This window comes from Oncorhynchus keta, chromosome 12 (assembly GCF_023373465.1).
Source record: "Oncorhynchus keta strain PuntledgeMale-10-30-2019 chromosome 12, Oket_V2, whole genome shotgun sequence".
NCBI lineage: Eukaryota > Metazoa > Chordata > Actinopteri > Salmoniformes > Salmonidae > Oncorhynchus > Oncorhynchus keta.
In genome coordinates, this window is record NC_068432.1 from 2545434 (window position 1) to 2562897 (window position 17464).

Genomic DNA, 17464 nt, shown 5'->3' on the forward strand with positions numbered 1-17464 from the left:
AAATTACGAGCCTAGTTGGTTTAGCCACAGACAAAGTCAGCAACCTTCCCACTAGCCATGATTGACTGAGATATTGAGTGGGCTGGACATTCCGAGAGGATTTCGGATTGGTCTGCCATGTAGCACGTTGGAGCTGGTCAGTATGTGTAGGTAATCCTGTCTAACGTGGCTTAAAACAATTGTTTTCCATAATAGAACTGCGGAAGTGTTGCTCTCCACTTTTTTGAGGATCGAGTTTTGAAATCAGTGGAATTACAGTATGATAGCTAAGGAGATGGAGAACTACTGTCTCCGGATTACATCTTCAAAGTGAGGGCATCCGCAACCATAGCATCCGTGACAGAGAGGGAGAAGTCTCCATCTATTTTCAGATATTACTCTTCTAATTTTGTCAGTTTTCATTTTCAAGTTAGTGTACTGTTAGTTAGTTAGCTTATTTGTATCTCGGAGCCATTTGCTTTGCTAGTGTTAGCTAGCTAACATTGAACCTGGTTGGTTAGCTACCTGCAGATTCATGCAGGGTAGTAATGACATGAGTTGGGATTATGGTTCATAACATAAAACCAGCCTAACCAGCTCTGCTAGGGTGAGCAAAATGGTCGGAGTTAGCTGCTCTCTCATTTGTGTCTGTAAGTAGCTATTAAGCTAGTGAATGTTAGCTTGGGTGTTTGACTGCTGGATCAACCCTTTGAGATGGGTGGGGCTAAAGCTTAATAAGAGTGTGTGAAGAATGCTGAATTGGTGTGAACAAAGAAGAGCTATCCAATAGGTGTACCAAAAAATTAAAAGGAGATGGTTGTCCTTCTGGACGGTTCTCTGGAGCTCTGTCAAAGTGACCATCAGGTTCTTGGTTACGTCCCTGGCCGAGGCCCTTCTTCGCCAATTGCTCAGTTTTGCCGGGCGGCCAGCTCATTTAAGAATAATGGAGGCCACTGTGCTCTTGGACCTTCAATGCTGCAGAATTTTTTTGGTACCCTTCCCTGGATCTGTGCCTCGACACAATCTTGTCTCGGAGCTCTATGGACAATTCCTTTGACCTCATGACTTGGTTTTTGCTCTTACATGCACTGTCAACTGTGGGACCTTATATAGTGAGGTGTGTGCCTTTCCAAATCATGTCCAATCAATTGAACTTACCATTGCTGGACTCCAATCAGGTTGTAGAAACATCTCAAGGATGATCAATGGAAACAGGATGCACCTGAGCTCAATTTTGAGTCTCATAGCAAAGGGTCTGAATACTTATGTAAATAAAATATTTCTGGAGAAAAACTGAGGGCATACATCTGTAGATGGAGGGAACACAAATAAATGTCAATTTTAGAATAAAGCCGTAATGTAATAACTTTCCAGAAGCACTGTAAATGGATAGGGATACATTGAAATGTTTCTTACAGAAGAAATATGAAATGCATAAGCATGGTAGCAATTGAAAGGGAACAATTTGGAGATTATGGGAAATTGTTAGACCAAAGTTGTGGACAATTGACAAAACTAAATCCAAACATTACACTTGATTTTATGTACATTTTCCATTTACTATACTTTTGACCACATTTGTTAACTAAATCTGAAAATGCGCTGGATACATTCAGTAAGAATATTCCTGGAAATGTGGGGTAGGACAACAAATGCAAGGGTTTGAGTGAGAGGAGTAACTGGTGTCTTCAAGTGACCACACACCTCCAACATGTGCACAGTTCCTAAGTAATTTCAATGCACTTTTATGACTCAAATAGTCTTCAACTAGGTTTAATTAAAAAAAAAAAAAAATCTCTCCTAGCTGTGCCGTTGAGGAACTTAGAGCAGGCACGTTTGTAGTTGTTTTGTTTGTTACACAACCCTGCATCCCCTCAATCACACAGTTACAGTTCTTTACCATTCTGAAAACAGCCCTTTTAAAAAATAAAATAAAAATCGCAATCTAATAAAAGAGCTTTCTATAGGTTACTATTTATTTCTCAGCTTTCCTAATATTAAGCAAATTTCTTATCTTTACAACAGGAATATAGCCTACCTGGCTGGTATGAAAATATGCTTATCGCCTACTACCATGTGTGCATTGCTGTGCTTATAATGTGAAGAAATAGCCTAATAGTTTATCAACATTTTGAGCTAATTGTTATCTGTTGCATCAGCCACGTTGCATAACAGCCAAGAGCAGCTGTTTTTGAGTGAGTTTGATCAGTTTTTATTCAACACTTTTACAAAACATAAAATGTGCCCCCTACCTCCAATCGCACTACAACCAGCACTGCAGCTGCAATGAATTAGTAGCGAAGTGTAATGTTCCCTCTACGCTGCAAGCTTGCCTTGGACTACCGTGCAGAAAAAGTATCAGCCTGCTCAGAGAAGGTGATCTGATCTTTTTACAGGCCACAACAATAGAAAAACAGTCTGCTTAAAGTAATAACACACAAATTATTGTATTTTTCTTGTCTATATTGAATATATCATTTAAACATTCACAGTGTAGTTTGGAAAAAGTATGTGAACCCCTAGACTAATGACTTCTCAAAAGCTGATTGGAGTCAGGAGTCAGTTAGCCTGGAATCCAATCAATGAGACGATGTTGGTTAGAGCTGCCTTGCCCTATAAAAAACAGTTTTCTATTCACAAGAAGCATTGTCTGATGTGAACCATGCCTCGATCAAAAGAGATCTCAGAAGACCTAAGATGAAGAATTGTGGACTTGTATAAAGCTGGAAAGGGTTACAAAAGTATCTCTAAGCCTTGATGTTCATCAATCCACGGTAAAACAAATTGTCTGTAAATGGAGAAATTTCAGCACTGTTGCTACTCTACCTGGGAGTGGCCATCCTGCAAAGATGACTGCAAGAGCACAGCGCAGAAGGCTGAGCTTAAGAAGTATCTTGGAGTGCCAGCTAAAGACCTCCAGAGATTTCTGTAACATGCTAACATCTCTGTGGACGAGTTTACGATATGTAAAACACTAAACAAGAATGGTGTTCATGGGAGGAGACAACCAAGAAGCCACTGCTGCACGTCTGAAGTTCGCAAAAGTGCACCTAGATGTTTCACAGCGCTACTGGCAAAATATTCTGTGGACAGATTAAACTACATCGGAGTTGTTTGGAAGGAACATCCAACACTGTGTGGAGAAAAAAAGGCACCGCACACCAACATCAAAACCTCATCCCAACTGTAAACTATTGTGGTGGGGCATCATGGTTTGGGGCTACTTTGCTGGCTCAGTGCCTGGGCAGCTTGCTATCATCGACGGAAAAATGAATTCCCAAGTTTACCAAGACAGTTTGCAGGAGAATGTTAGGATCTCTGTCCATCTATTGAAGCTCAACAGAAGTTGGGTGAAGCAACAGGACAACAAACCAAAACAGAAGTAAAGCCATTCTGTTGATTTACTTCTAACAGAAGAAAATATGCCTGACCTCAGCACGATTTTGAGATACCATGGCATGACCTCGAGCAGTTCACACCAGACATCCCAAGAATATTGCTGAACTGGGGCGGCAGGGTAGCCTAGTGGTTAGAGCGTTGGACTAGCATGTTCAAACCCCTGAGCTGACAAGGTACAAATCTGTTCTGCCCCTGAACAGGAAGTTAACCCACTGTTCCTAGGCCCTCATTGAAAATAAGAATGTGTTCTTAACTGACTTGCCTAGTTAAATAAAGGTAAAAAAATAAACTGAAACAGTTTCGTAAAGCCGTTGTGCAGGTCTGATTCCAAACTACAGAAAATGTACTGCAAAATTCTCTATAACAAGTCAGCTTATGGTAGAGTAATGAACATTAAATTTTCTGGCAACCACTCTGGTGGACATTTCTGCAGTCACCATGCCAATTCCACGCTCCCTCAAATCCTGAGACATTTGTGGTTGCAGTGACAAAACTGCACATTTTTAAAGTGGCATTTTTGTGGCCTTTTTATTATCCCCAGCACAAGGTGCACCTGTGATCATGCTGTTTCATCAGCTTCTTGATATACCACACTTGTCAGGTGGATGGATTATCTTGGCAAAGGAGAAATGCTCACGAACGGAGATGTAAACAGATTTGTGCACAAAATGTGAGAAAAGCTTTTTGTTCCTATGGGACATTTTTCAGATTCTTCTTTCAGCTCATGAAATATCGGACCAACACTTTGCATCTTTCATTTTATATTTTTGTTCAGTGTATACAGTGGTGTAAAAGTACTTTAAAGTAGTCCTTAAGTTGTTTTTGGTTGGTATTTGTATTTTACTATTTATATTATTGACAACTTTTACATCACAACATTCCTAAAGAAAATAATGTACTTTTTACTCCATACATTTTCCCTGACACCCAAAAGTACTTGTTACATTTTAAATGCTTAGCGGGACAGAAAATAGTCCAATTCACACACTTATCAAGAGAACATCCCTAAAGCCTCTGATCTGGTGGACTCACTATACACAAATGCTTTGTAAATAAAGTCTGAGTGTTGGAGTGTGCCCCTGGCAAGCCACAAAAAAATAATGTTAATTGAATTGTGCCGTTTTGCTTATTTTAATATAAGGAATTTTTCATTATTCGTATCTTTTAGTTTTGATACTTAAGAATATTTAAAACCAAATACCTTTTACTAAAGTAGTATTTTACTGGGTGACTTTTATTTGAGGCATTTTCAATTAAGGTATCTTTTTTTACTTTTTCTCAAGTATGACAATTCGGTGCTTTTTCCACAACTGAGTGTATATCGTATGTTATGGAAGTGTACAGACACTTTTTGCGATTTCGCTTGCAGTGTTTTTCCTATATTAATATAGCATGCTAGCTGTTCCTGTAAACTCTTCCAGTCATTCTGCTAACGCTAGTTAGCAATGGCTCGCAAAAATCCATTCATCTTCCTTCAAACTGCACGCAGAGACATAAAAATTGTATTCATGAGTTCATCTGACTCTGGGATAGTAGAAAAGGGTCATAATTGTCAAAATGTCCCTTTATGATACGTGTTGAGTTGGTGTATATTTGTAGCAAACAGAGCAAGCAGTGGTGCGAATGTAATCCACGAGCATACAGTTACCACTTGCTCCTTATCTCCCTCCCTACAGTGCAGTGGCGGCCATCAGTTATATTTCAGATGGTGTCAATACATTTTCATGCATTTTAGAGGAGTATGTCTTTTTTGAAAGTAGAGAGCCTTCCAGCAATGATATCACTAACCCCATCTTTTGCCACCACTGCTGGAAAAAAATCCTAAAAGAAACTCTGACTTGAGCTGTGTTTAAATACTCATACTAACTGCACCAACAGTACTATTTGTGACATAGTGGGGCAAAAAAGTATTTAGTCAACCACCAATTGTGCAAGTTCTCCCACTTAAAAAGATGAGGCCTGTAATTTTCATCATAGGTACACTTCAACTATGACAGACAAAATGAGATTTTTCTTTCCAGAAAATCACATTGTAGGATTTTTAATGAATTTATTTGCAAATTATGGTGGAAAATAAGTATTTGGTCAATAACAAAAGTTTCTCTCAATACTTTGTCATTGCCAATAAAGGGTATATAACAGAGGTCAAACGTTTTCTGTAAGTCTTCACAAGGTTTTCACACTTGCTGGTATTTCGGCCCATTCCTCCATGCAGATCTCCTCTAGAGCAGTGATGTTTTGGGGCTGTTGCTGGGCAACACGGACTTTCAACTCCTTCCAAAGATTTTCTATGGGGTTGAGATCTGGAGACTGGCTAGGCCACTCCAGGACCTTGAAATGCTTCTTACGAAGCCACTCCTTCGTTGCCCGGTTGTCATACTGAAAGACCCAGCCACGTTTCATCTTCAATGCCCTTGCTGATGGTAGGCTTTGTTACTTTGGTCCCAGCTCTCTGCAAGTCATTCACTAGGTCCGTGTGGTTCTGGGGTTTTTGCTCACCGTTCTTGTGATCATTTTGACCCCACGGGGTGGAGATCTTGCGTGGAGCCCCAGATCGAGGGAGATTATCAGCGGTCTTGTATGTCTTCCGTTTCCTAATAATTGCTCGCACAGTTGATTTCTTCAAACCAAGCTGCTTAACTATTGCAGATTCAGTCTTCCCAGCCTGGTGCAGGTCTACAATTTTGTTTCTGGTGTCCTTTGACAGCTCTTTGGTCTTGTCCATAGTGGAGTTTGGAGTGTGACTGTTTGAGGTTGTGGACAGGTGTCTTTTTATACTGATAACAAGTTCAAACAGGTGCCATTAATACAGGTAACGAGTGGAGGACAGAGGAGCCTCTTAAAGAAGAAGTTACAGATCTGTGAGAGCCAGAAATCTTGCTTGTTTGTAGGTGACCAAATTGTTTTTTTTCCACCATAATTTGCAAATAAATTAATTAAAAATCCTACAATGTGATTTTCTGGATTTTTTCTTTCTCATTTTGTCTGTCATAGTTGAAGTGTACCTATGATGAATATTACAGGCCTCATCTTTTTAAGTGGGAGAACTTGCACAATTGGTGGCTGACTAAATACTTTTTTGCCCCACTGTAAATGGACTATATAGATACTTATTAGTCATATTAAGGATATAGTTAGTATGCCAATAGTCCCCGGATGTCGTACTACTTTCGCCAAAATACAAAGTATACAAGCAGAGGACACTTTCCATGCTTTTAGGGCCCATAATGCAATTCTAAAGAAAATGGGCTTGTCTTTACATCGTTTTCAGATTTGAAGAAAATTTCGGAAAATATTCAGCCGAAATGTAACGAGAGCGGATACAAATTAATTTTCGGTGAAACCCCAGCAGCAAGACTCTTTGTTTGTTATGCAGTATGTTGGCCATGGATGAACATGAACAAAGGGTCCAATCACTCATATCCTTTTAGAAATGGCAAAGCTTTTGCTATACTGATGCAGATCTTTAGATGTTGTACGTATTCAATTGTGTAATTCCAAACTTTGTCTGCAACGTTATATTCCATTTTGTTAAACTTAAGTTATATTTTTCCGTGCGCGAGCATGCGCGTGCTTTCTCTTTCCCATTGTGGTGATATGAGAAAAGAAAAAGCATGCTCATGCTTTACATACAGAAAAACATCGCTTGAGTCTAACAAAATGGACGTAAAATATTTATGTAAATGTAAACACTGTTTCAGATGTCTATAGGCTACACCTCTGATTTCTCGATTGAAGGTATTTTTTGCTAGTTTATTGGTGGTCATGACATGTAGCTACAACATTGGAATATTATTTACACTGCTGTCATATTGTCAGTAATGTAGAAGCCAGGAGAGATGTGATCATATGGTTTAAAGATCAAATATGTGCGTTGAAATGATTGCATAGTAAATAACAATGTACCCATTTTAAATTCAGACAACTATTTTTAATTATCAGTCTGTTGCCATTTTAAAATTGAATTACAAGCACTTTCTAAACCAGTGCTTTCATCCCTGTGTGTGTCAAGCAGGATCAAGAAATGGATAACCAGGACAAGAGCTTAGAGAGAGGTGAAGAGGGAAGCTTCTCGGTTAACGCAGGCAGTTCCAAGGCCACCACATTAACTTCAGTGATGCATTTGCCTGGCTCCACACCCCAGCCTCCAGCCAGAGACTCCTGTAACGGACTGAATGTCACTAAGATTCAGGGTGAGCTCTCCACAGCAGGGACAACCTCAATTGGACTCCCTATAGAGGAGGCTGAAGTGAAGTTAATGGGCAAGGCCCTGAGAATGCAGAATGCACAGAAACCGCAGCAGAATCATCATCAACAGCAGCAGCTGTTTGAGAACTTTGCTCTGTTGGAGGAGAGCATTTCAGATTTGAATCGAGCCAACACCCCAGGGAGATCCGTACTTGGATGTTCTAATTACCTTCTCCCTCTGAAAACTGAGGACTTTTCACCAATGGATAAGGACAGGCTTGACATGGAGACGGTCAGCTTTGGACAGTCACTGAAGGACTTGGATGTCAACGAGAGGCTCCTTGGTGACAATACGCTGGACATTCTGCGGGATTTGGACTTGCCTGGCTCTCTGTCTGACCTGAATGAGTTTTACCTGGCTGACGAGGCCGCTTTCCTTTCCTCCCTGTCAGTGGATGATGCCCTGCTCGTTGAAGGCAACATGGAAACCAAGCCCATAGTCAGTAGCAGTGGGGGAAACTGTAAAAATGTGAATGGTGTGGGGCAGCAACTGGGCCCAGGGATCTCCATGTCTGTCATCAAGACCGAGAAGGACTCTGACACCTCCTTCATCCAGCTTTACACCCCAGGGGTAATCAAGCAGGAGAACGAGCGCCAGAGCTACTGTCAGATATCCAGCCTGGACATACCTGGTACCCACAGCTCGGTGGGTTCCATGAGTGGGCCGGGTTACCACTACAGCACAAACACATCGACGGCAGTGTGTGTACAGCAGGATCAGAAGCCTGTCTTTGGCCTGTATCCGCCACTGCCCTCAGTCAGTGATGGCTGGAACAGAGGCCAGGAATTTGGGGATGGATCAGGGATGTCAACTCCATCTTTTCCTGTCAGCTTCAGCAGGTAAGTCACTTATTACAAATAGTTTAATGTACTGTGCGCTTTTGAATGATTTAACATTGCATGATTTATGAATAAGGAATGATTTTAGGAATATAAATAGATTTTTATTTGAACATTCCTGAATCTGAAACATCCTTGCATTTTTGTCAATATGAGTCAGAGTAGACGGGGCGGGGCGCGTTGTCAGCTGGGAGGCCATATTTCCATATCTGCCTTGACTCATCAAACCTCCTTCATTACAAACACATGGTCCCCTTTGAGTTCTCCTTGCTCCCAAAAGGAGCATACAAATTCCTCAGGAGTTAGACGCTTTCTTCCTTTGCTATCCTTACTGTGGATCAGGAGCAATAATACCAGGGAGAGGAAGGATGTGACAGTACATCACTGCAAATGTGTGGGTTGATTGACTCTATGTGTAGGCTTACAGCAGCAGATGCTAGAATTAACGGAGTAACCTGTCATTAAGCCCTTGAGCAAACAAGTTTATCTGTGTTTGCTTCAGCTGCTGCTCATTCAGAGATTAAAATGGACACACTACCATAGTTTTGCTGTTAATCCCCATACAGCTCTCTCATCCAAGGTCACATTGAGGGCTCATTGTACTTTCTCAGCAAAGTTCTTTGGCATCCACGACATCTGAGTGAGATATACAGTTGAAGTCGGAAGTTTACGTACACCTTAGCCAAATACATTCAAACTGTTTTTCACAATTCCATTTAATCCTAGTAAAAATTCCCTGTTTTTGGTCAGTTAGGATCACCAATTTTTATTTTAAGATTGTGAAATGTCAGAAAAATAGCAGAGAATGATTTATTTCAGCTTTTATTTCTTTCATTACTTTCCCAGTGGGTCAGAAGTTTACATACACTCAATTAGTATTTGGTAGCATTTCCTTCAAATTGTTTAACTTTGGTCAAACATTTTGGGCAGCCTTCCACAAGCTTCCCACAATAAGTTGGGTGAATTTTGGCCCATTCCTCCTGACAGCTGGTGTAACTGAGTCAGGTTTGGGCCTCCTTGCTCGCACACACTTTTTCAGTTCTGCCCACACATTTTCTATGGAATTGAGGTCAGGGCTTTGTGATGGCCACTCCAATACCTTGACTTTGTTGTCCTTAAACCATTCTGCCACAACTTTGGAAGTACAGTAGGGGCTAAAAAGTATTTAGTCATCCACCAATTGTGCAAGTTCTCCCACTTAAAAAGATGAGGCCTGTAATTTTCATCATAGGTACACTTCAACTATGACAGACAAAATGAGAATATTTTTCTCCAGAAAATCACATTGTAGGATTTTTTAATGAATTTATTTGCAAATTATGGTGGAAAATAAGTATTTGGTCAATAACAAAAGTCTCTCAATACTTTGTTATATACCCTTTGTTGGCAATGACAGAGGTCAAATGTTTTCTGTAAATATTCATAAGATTTTCACACACTGTTGCTGGTATTTTGGCCCATTCTTCCATCCTTCGTTGCCCCGGCGGTTTGCTTGCGATCATTGTCATGCTGAAAGACACAGCCACGTTTCATCTTCAATGCCCTTGCTGAGGGAAGGAGGTTTTCTCTCAAAATCTCACGATACATGGCCCCATTAATTCTTTCCTTTACATGGATCAGTCGTCCTGGTGTCTTTGCAGAAAAACAGCCCCAAAGCATGATGTTTCCACCCCCATGCTTCACAGTAGGTATGGTGTTCTTTGGATGCAACTCAGTATTCTTTGTCCACCAAACACAACGAGTTGAGTTTTTACCAAAAAGTTATATTTTGGTTTCATCTGCACATATGACATTCTCCCAATCTTCTTCTGGATCATCCAAATGCACTATATATAGCAAACTTCAGACAGGCCTGGCTTAAGCAGGGGGACACGTCTGGCACTGCAGGATTTGAATCCCTGGTGGCGTAGTGTGTTACTGATGGTAGGCTTTGTTACTTTGGTCCCAGCTCTCTGCAGGGTCATTCACTAGGTCCTGTGTGGTTCTGGGATTTTTGCACACCATTCTTGTGATCATTTTGACCCCACGGGGTGAGATCTTGTGTGGAGCCCCAGATCGAGGGAGATTATCAGTGGTCTTGTATGTCTTCCATTTCCTAATAATTGCTCCCACAGTTGATTTCTTCAAACCAAGCTGCTTACCTATTGCAGATTCAGTCTTCCCAGCCTGGTGCAGGTCTACAATTTTGTTTCTGGTGTCCTTTGACAGCTCTTTGGTCTTGGCCATAGTGGAGTTTGGAGTGTGACTATTTGAGGTTGTGGACAATGTCTTTTATACTGATAACAAGTTCAAACAGGTGCCATTAATACAGGTAACGAGTGGAGGACAGAGAAGCCTCTTAAAGAAGTCGTTACAGGTCTGTGGGAGCCAGAAATCTTGCTTGCTTGTAGGTGACCAAATACTTATTTTCCACCATAATTTGCAAATAAATTCATTAAAAATCCTACAATGTGATTTTCTGGATTTCTTTTTCTCATTTTGTCTGTCATAGTTGAAGTGTACCTATGATGATAAATTACAGGCCTCATCTTTTTAAGTGGGAGAACTTGCTCAATTGGTGGCTGACTAAATACTTTTTTGCCCCACTGTACATCTTTGCCAACACATGGCTAAAATTTCTTTAACCAGCTAAACAGCTGCCCTTAGCAAAAATGTGTTTGGAGTTACCTCTCTAGCTAATAGGCTGTTGAGAGTATACACTTCCTATTCCAAATATAATTTGGGGAGGTCAATATATTAATTTTTTTATTTTTTTATTACATCTCCTTGCCATTATCACCTGATGCCAAGATGTGATACATTTGTTTTTGCTAATGTATGATTGGGGTCCCTAGGTCTCCAGTTTGCCTGGGAGGGGGTCCCTGGGCAAGGTTGAAGACCCCTGAACTATAGCATTTTACATTATTCCACGTACAATTCTGCCATTTACTAAGCCTATTCTATCGCATTGCCAACAAAGGGTATATAACAGAGGTCAAACGTTTCTTAACAAGGTTTTCACACACTGTTGCTGGTATTTTGGTCCATTCCTCCATGCAGATCTCCTCTAGAGCAGTGATGTTTTGGGGCTGTTGCTGGGCAACGCGGACTTTCAACTCCCTCCAAAGATTTTCTAAGGGGTTGAGATCTGGAGACTGGCTAGGCCACTCCAGGACCTTGAAATGCTTCTTACGAAGCCACTCCTTCGTTGCCCGGGCGGTGTGTTTGGGATCATTGTCATGCTGAAAAACCCAGCCACGTTTCATCTTCAATGCCCTTGCTGATGGAAGGAGGTTGTCACTCAAAATCTCACGATACATGGCCCCATTCATTCTTTCCTGTACACGGATCAGTCGTCCTGGTCCCTTTGCAGAAAAACAGCCCCAAAGCATGATGTTTCCACCCCATGCTTCACAGTAGGTATGATGTTCTTTGGATGCAATTCAGCAACCTTTGTCCACCAAACACGACGAGTTGAGTTTTTACCAAAAAGTTATATTTTGGTTTCATCTGAACATATGACATTCTCCCAATCTTCTTCTAATCCAGTCGGTGTATTTGACTCCAATGAGTAATTTGCTCAATATTAGGAGTTGAGAAACTGTATTCTCTTTTTTACTGTAGGTATGTAATTCAAAATTGGTTTATTCTGTTGCTAACGATATTCATAAAAATATTGAAATACCCTTGGGGTCCGCAAATCCCTGGTTGAATACCCCTGCTGTATATGGTTGTGGAAAGGCACAAAATTAAGATGAAGGGAAATGTAATATTATCTTTGGACACAATCTTAGTGGCTCTACCAGCTGAAAAGTATTGTGCAGCCATCAACATTCTTCTGGTCAAGAGTTTTTAATTTTACTATCTGCATATAAATTAGGCTAAGTTGTCCTCGTTCTCAGATTTTTGACGGGATCAAGCTGGGCATAGTTTGTGCCTTTTTCAAACCAGTATGCATTTTAATATAATTGTTAGACCGTAACATGCTGGGAAAAATAATTTACTTTGAACAGCCTGTTTTACCAGTATCGGGTCATAAAATACAGCTTTTGGTCCACCAGCCACTGTCGCAGTAGATTAATTTGTAATTTTAAAAAAATCTACCAGCCACTCAGAATTTGTATTTTTTTACAAGCCAAAATATTTTGGGGCTGCTAAAATTATAACAAATGTATTACTAGTAAGTAGTAATGTGGTATATTGTTTTGTTTAAACCAAAATATCACATTGTCACCTGTCCCTTTAAGGGGGAGGTTACTGTGGTAGTCACTCTAGTCATGTTTGTGCTTGTGAGAATGAGTCTGACTAGTAGAAGTCTTGTCTTCTCTTCCCTAGCAGTTTTAAACTCAAACATAGAAAAACAACCTAGCTTGTGAATAAAACCAATGTAAATAGCCAAGAAAAGGACAGTCTCACTTCAGTAGACTTTCACTTTAAGTAGGTCTTCACGTTTTAGGCTCCAACCAGTATTGTTTTCTGCTGTTTATCTCTGTGCCACTTTACAGTCCCTGCAAGGTTATATCAAACTAATTTTCTCTTTTGTATCCTCAGCGGTCAGGTCAGTAGCATGTGAATGTAGTTGTCTCTGGCCGATACCACGAGTCTCTGAACCAGTAATGTTCCAATATAAATAAGGGCCTCTTTACACTACACTACTTTGATTACACAACTAGGTCCAGGAGAGATACTTGTTAGATATTACTGCATGGTCGGAACTAGAAGCACAAGCATTTTGCTACACTTCCATTAACATCTGCTAACCATGTGTATGTGACAAATAAAATTTGATTTGTGTAGTTTAAAGAGACAGATCTGGATTAAAATATCTCTTTTAAGCGATATCTACACCCCCCCCTTGAGTGGTACGATGTAAAGACAACAGCTGTCCCACACAACCTTAATACCAGAAGACAGCATTTTTTTCTCCTTTAGCCTAATTGAAAAGTAAAGGCTTTCAAATATGCACACATTTGTGAATCATTGCTTTAATCAGGTTTGCAATACTATGTGCAATATGGTTTAGATGAGAAGATCCTGTATATTTTGAATTGCTATCCTTGTTTTGTTAATCTATTTACTATGGTATTTACTAGGGATGCACGATATATCGGTGAACATATCGGAATCAGCCGATATTAGCTAAAAATGCAGATGTGCAAAACACATGTCAAAGCTAACGTGCATACCTGTATATCATAGGTACATGACGTAAAATTTCGCACTACACGTGCAACACAGCATTCCTAACCTAGCCCACGATGTCAGCTGTGTGGATCGAGCAGTCAAGTCGAGCAGTTATTTGAAAGAGTAAGAACATTTCAGCTAGACAACTCAAAGGTGAAATATAATGGAGTTCATTGCCCTTAACAATCAACCGTTCTCTGTCGTGGGTGATGTTGGCTTTCGCCGACTGGTCGAGCACCGGTATACACTACCAAGTGCAAGTTCAGATGTTGCCCAAACGGAGTTACACAGTAATAGCGTCACTGCTATTAGCTTCACGACTGACATTTGGACCAGTGATATCAGCCCCATGAGCATGCTGAGACTTGACAGCACAGTGGGTCGTCGAGGATTTCGTATTGAGGAAAGTCGCTTTGCATGCTCATGAATATGCTGGTTGTCATACCGCTGCTGCCATTTTCAATAGCATTTGAGAACATGAAACATAATCACACCACCTAGCTCCATTTGAACAACTGACTCGAGAAATAAGCTCATCATCTGCGCCTGCAGCAGACGTGAGACCCTCTGTCATGGAATTGAAATATGGAATGCCATTTAACACTATTTGACATGTCAAATAAGCTTGTTGACCAATCAGGACCTGAATATGACTGCACGTCACATTTAACGTGTTCATACATTTTTTACATAGTTACTACACATTGATTACACCATCATTCGTATTTCATGTCACAATGATTAACCTCTTGAAACAAGGGGGCACTATTTTTATTTTTGGGGAAAAACGTTCCCAAAGTAAACCGCCTATTTCTCAGGACCAGATGCTAGAATATGCATATAATTGACAGCTTAGGATAGAAAACACTAAAGTTTCCGAAACTGTCAAAATATTGTCTGTGGCCTCCCGGGTGGCGCAGTGGTTAAGGGCGCTGTACTGCAGCGCCAGCTGTGCCACCAGAGACTCTGGGTTCGCGTCCAGGCTCTGTCTAAACCGGCCGCGACCGGGAGGTCCGTGGGTGGGGCGACGCACAATTGGTCTGGCGTCGTCCGGGTTAGGGAGGGTTTGGCCGGTAGGGATATCCTTGTCTCATCACGCACCAGCGACTCCTGTGGCGGGCCGGGTGCAGTGCGCGACTACAACTACATTGCGTAAGTGGCCAGCTGAGGGCTCTCAGTGATTCTTGCGTAAAAGACAGTCATTTTCCCTCTCGCTCTGACTGAAAAGCCAATTGTCCCGGTTGATATATTATCGAATGGATATTTGAAAACACCCTGAGGATTGATTATAAAAAACGTTTGCCATGTTTCTGTCGATATTATGGATATAATTTGGAAATTTATTTCGGCGTTGTCGTGACCACTATTTCCGGTGGATTTCTGAACATAGCGTGACCAACAAACGGCGGTATTTTGGGTATAAAAATAATCTTTATGGAACAAAAGGAACATTGGCTGTCGAACTGGGAGTCTCGTGAGTGAAAACATCCGAAGCTCATCAAGGGTAAATGGTTAATTTGATTGCTTTTCTGATTTTCGTGACCAAGCTTTCTGCTGCTAGCTGGACATAATGCTAGGCTATCGATATAAACTTACACAAACGCGTTTCTTGCTTTGGCTGTAAAGCATCATTTCAAAATCTGAGATGACAGGATGATTAACAAAAGGCAAAATAAAAGATTGACTGTTCGTAGATGGTAGATGGGGTTCTGTCTGTGTTTCACTACATTTCACTTGTGAATTCATGAATATGAATATTTTCTAGTAATATTTTTGGACTGTTGCGCTATGCTAATTAGTGTAGTTGATGACAATTTTCCCGGATCCGGGATGGGTAGTTCCAAGAGGTTATTAACCTGTTAGGGAAGTCGAGAATTTAAGCAGCTTTTCGCAGCTTTTTGTTAAAAATCGCGCAACATTTCAGCGCCCTGCTATTCATGCCAGGAATATAGTATATGCATATGATTAGTATGTGTGGATAGGAAACACTCAGACGTTTCTAAAACTGGTTAAATCACGGCTGTGACTATAACAGAACGTGCGTTTCATCGAAAAGTCTGATCACTGAAAATGGAAATAAATATCCATGCGCGACTTCAAGGAATTGTTCAAAGTGAACCGAATTAAATTAGGCCGAGGTTGCAGTGCCTACAGCTTCCACACGTTGTCTAGAGTCTTGTCATTTGATTCAGCTTTGATTCTTGGTCTAACCGAATCAAGGGAACCGATTCCCTCCGGTCTCCCCGACCGGATGTTTTGGTCGAGCTCTCTCCAAGACATTTTTTCGAGACGGACATCTATAGAATTTACATCGCCTCCTGATGAATTTTATCGCTTATTAACGTGTACTAATACCTAAAGTTGCATTACAAAAGTATTTCGAAGTGTTTTGTGAAAGTTTATCGTCAACTTTTTTAATTTTAAAAAATGACGCTACGTTAGAAAAAGCTATTTTTTTCCCGTTCACACAGTATTCTTAGATCGATATCTAGGCTATATATGGACCGATTTAATCGGAAAAAGACCCTAAATGATGTTTATGGGACATCTAGGAGTGCCAAGAAAGAAGCTCGTCAAAGGTAATGAATGTTTTATATTTTATTTCTGCGTTTTGGTTTGCGCCGGCTAACGCAAAATCTGTCGTTTTAGGTGACGTTGCAGTATTTTGAGGGTGCATGGTATCAGATAATAGCTTCTCATGCTTTCGCCGAAAAGCATTTTACAAATCTGACTTGGTGGATAGATTTACAACGAGTGTAGCTTTAATTCAGTATATTGTATGTGCATTTTAATGAAAGTTTGAGTTTTATCAAAAACGATACGTGGCGCACTTGAAATTTCCGCTGATATATGTTCCCACCACGGGACCACTGCTTAAGAACAAATTCTTATTTTCAATGATGGCCAAGAATTCAATCAAATTATTACACTCCTGGAAATCTGTTTTTAGAGTATTCCTACAAATAGACATTATTGTGTTTCAATGTAATCAGTGTATGAAATTACTTATTTTCAATACAATCTCTTTTTGTGTCAATTTGCTGGGTACACATTATTATAATTATGCTCCGGTCCCCCCAACCATCCCCTCGGATGAAAATCAGCCCGTGGCCGACTAGTGCATGTCTGTGACTGCCTGGCTGTACTCCCCTTGACCCAGATTCCACCATCTGCAGTTTGTCTCTCTGTGAATATTCGGTTGATCTAGAAGGAATGCTCTGCTCAACTCCTTGGCTCCATTTGATTGGATAGTGTTACTCCCGGGTGAAGAAGGGTCAAACTGCCAGGGTCGGGGATAGTTCTGGCAGAAATGCGAACAGAATTGGCATCTGCTGTATTTTTCTCACCCATGTACACACACTACCTCATATTAACAGTGAAAACACGTTTTTAGACATTTTTACTACTTTTATTGAAAATTAAAGATATTTAAATTAAATAAGTATTCACACCCCTGAGTATATATATGTATGTATGTATGTATGTATGTATGTATGTATATATATATCAAATGCTTCTCAAAGATGCCCTCTGGTGGTCAAACTAGCAATAACTTGCAGTAACAGAAAAAATGGCTGCGAATTAAATGACGTGCCACAGAATGCTGCGACGGCACGCAAGGTGTGCCGCAGTATGACGCAACTTTTAAAGGAGGAACCACTAGCTAGCTGTAGCTTGGTACCTAGCTCGCACCAATACACCCAGCCTGAAAACGATGACCAATAGAAACTGCAGTCATTTTCATTCGTCTTAGCAATGATTTAGGAATCCTTTTAAGTATTGTTGTTCGCTTATTGAAATTGATCTTCAGTTTATGAAAATAAATGGCTAGCCA

General features: G+C 40.6%; 1 protein-coding gene across 4 annotated transcripts in view; it reads left to right on the top strand.

The window, feature by feature from the left end:
- The window catches only part of LOC118390864 (glucocorticoid receptor), a 90558-nt gene that overhangs the window by 7538 nt on the left and 65556 nt on the right, over positions 1-17464 (top strand). For 3 of the 4 annotated variants that reach the window (XM_035781568.2, XM_035781569.2, XM_035781571.2), the window contains one exon: positions 7394-8466. In XM_035781568.2, the coding sequence (XP_035637461.1) occupies positions 7403-8466 (1064 nt within the window). In that variant the 5' untranslated portion in view covers positions 7394-7402. Of the gene's footprint in view, positions 1-7390; positions 8467-17464 lie in introns of all 4 variants that reach the window. The other variant, XM_035781570.2, reaches the window with a different exon arrangement.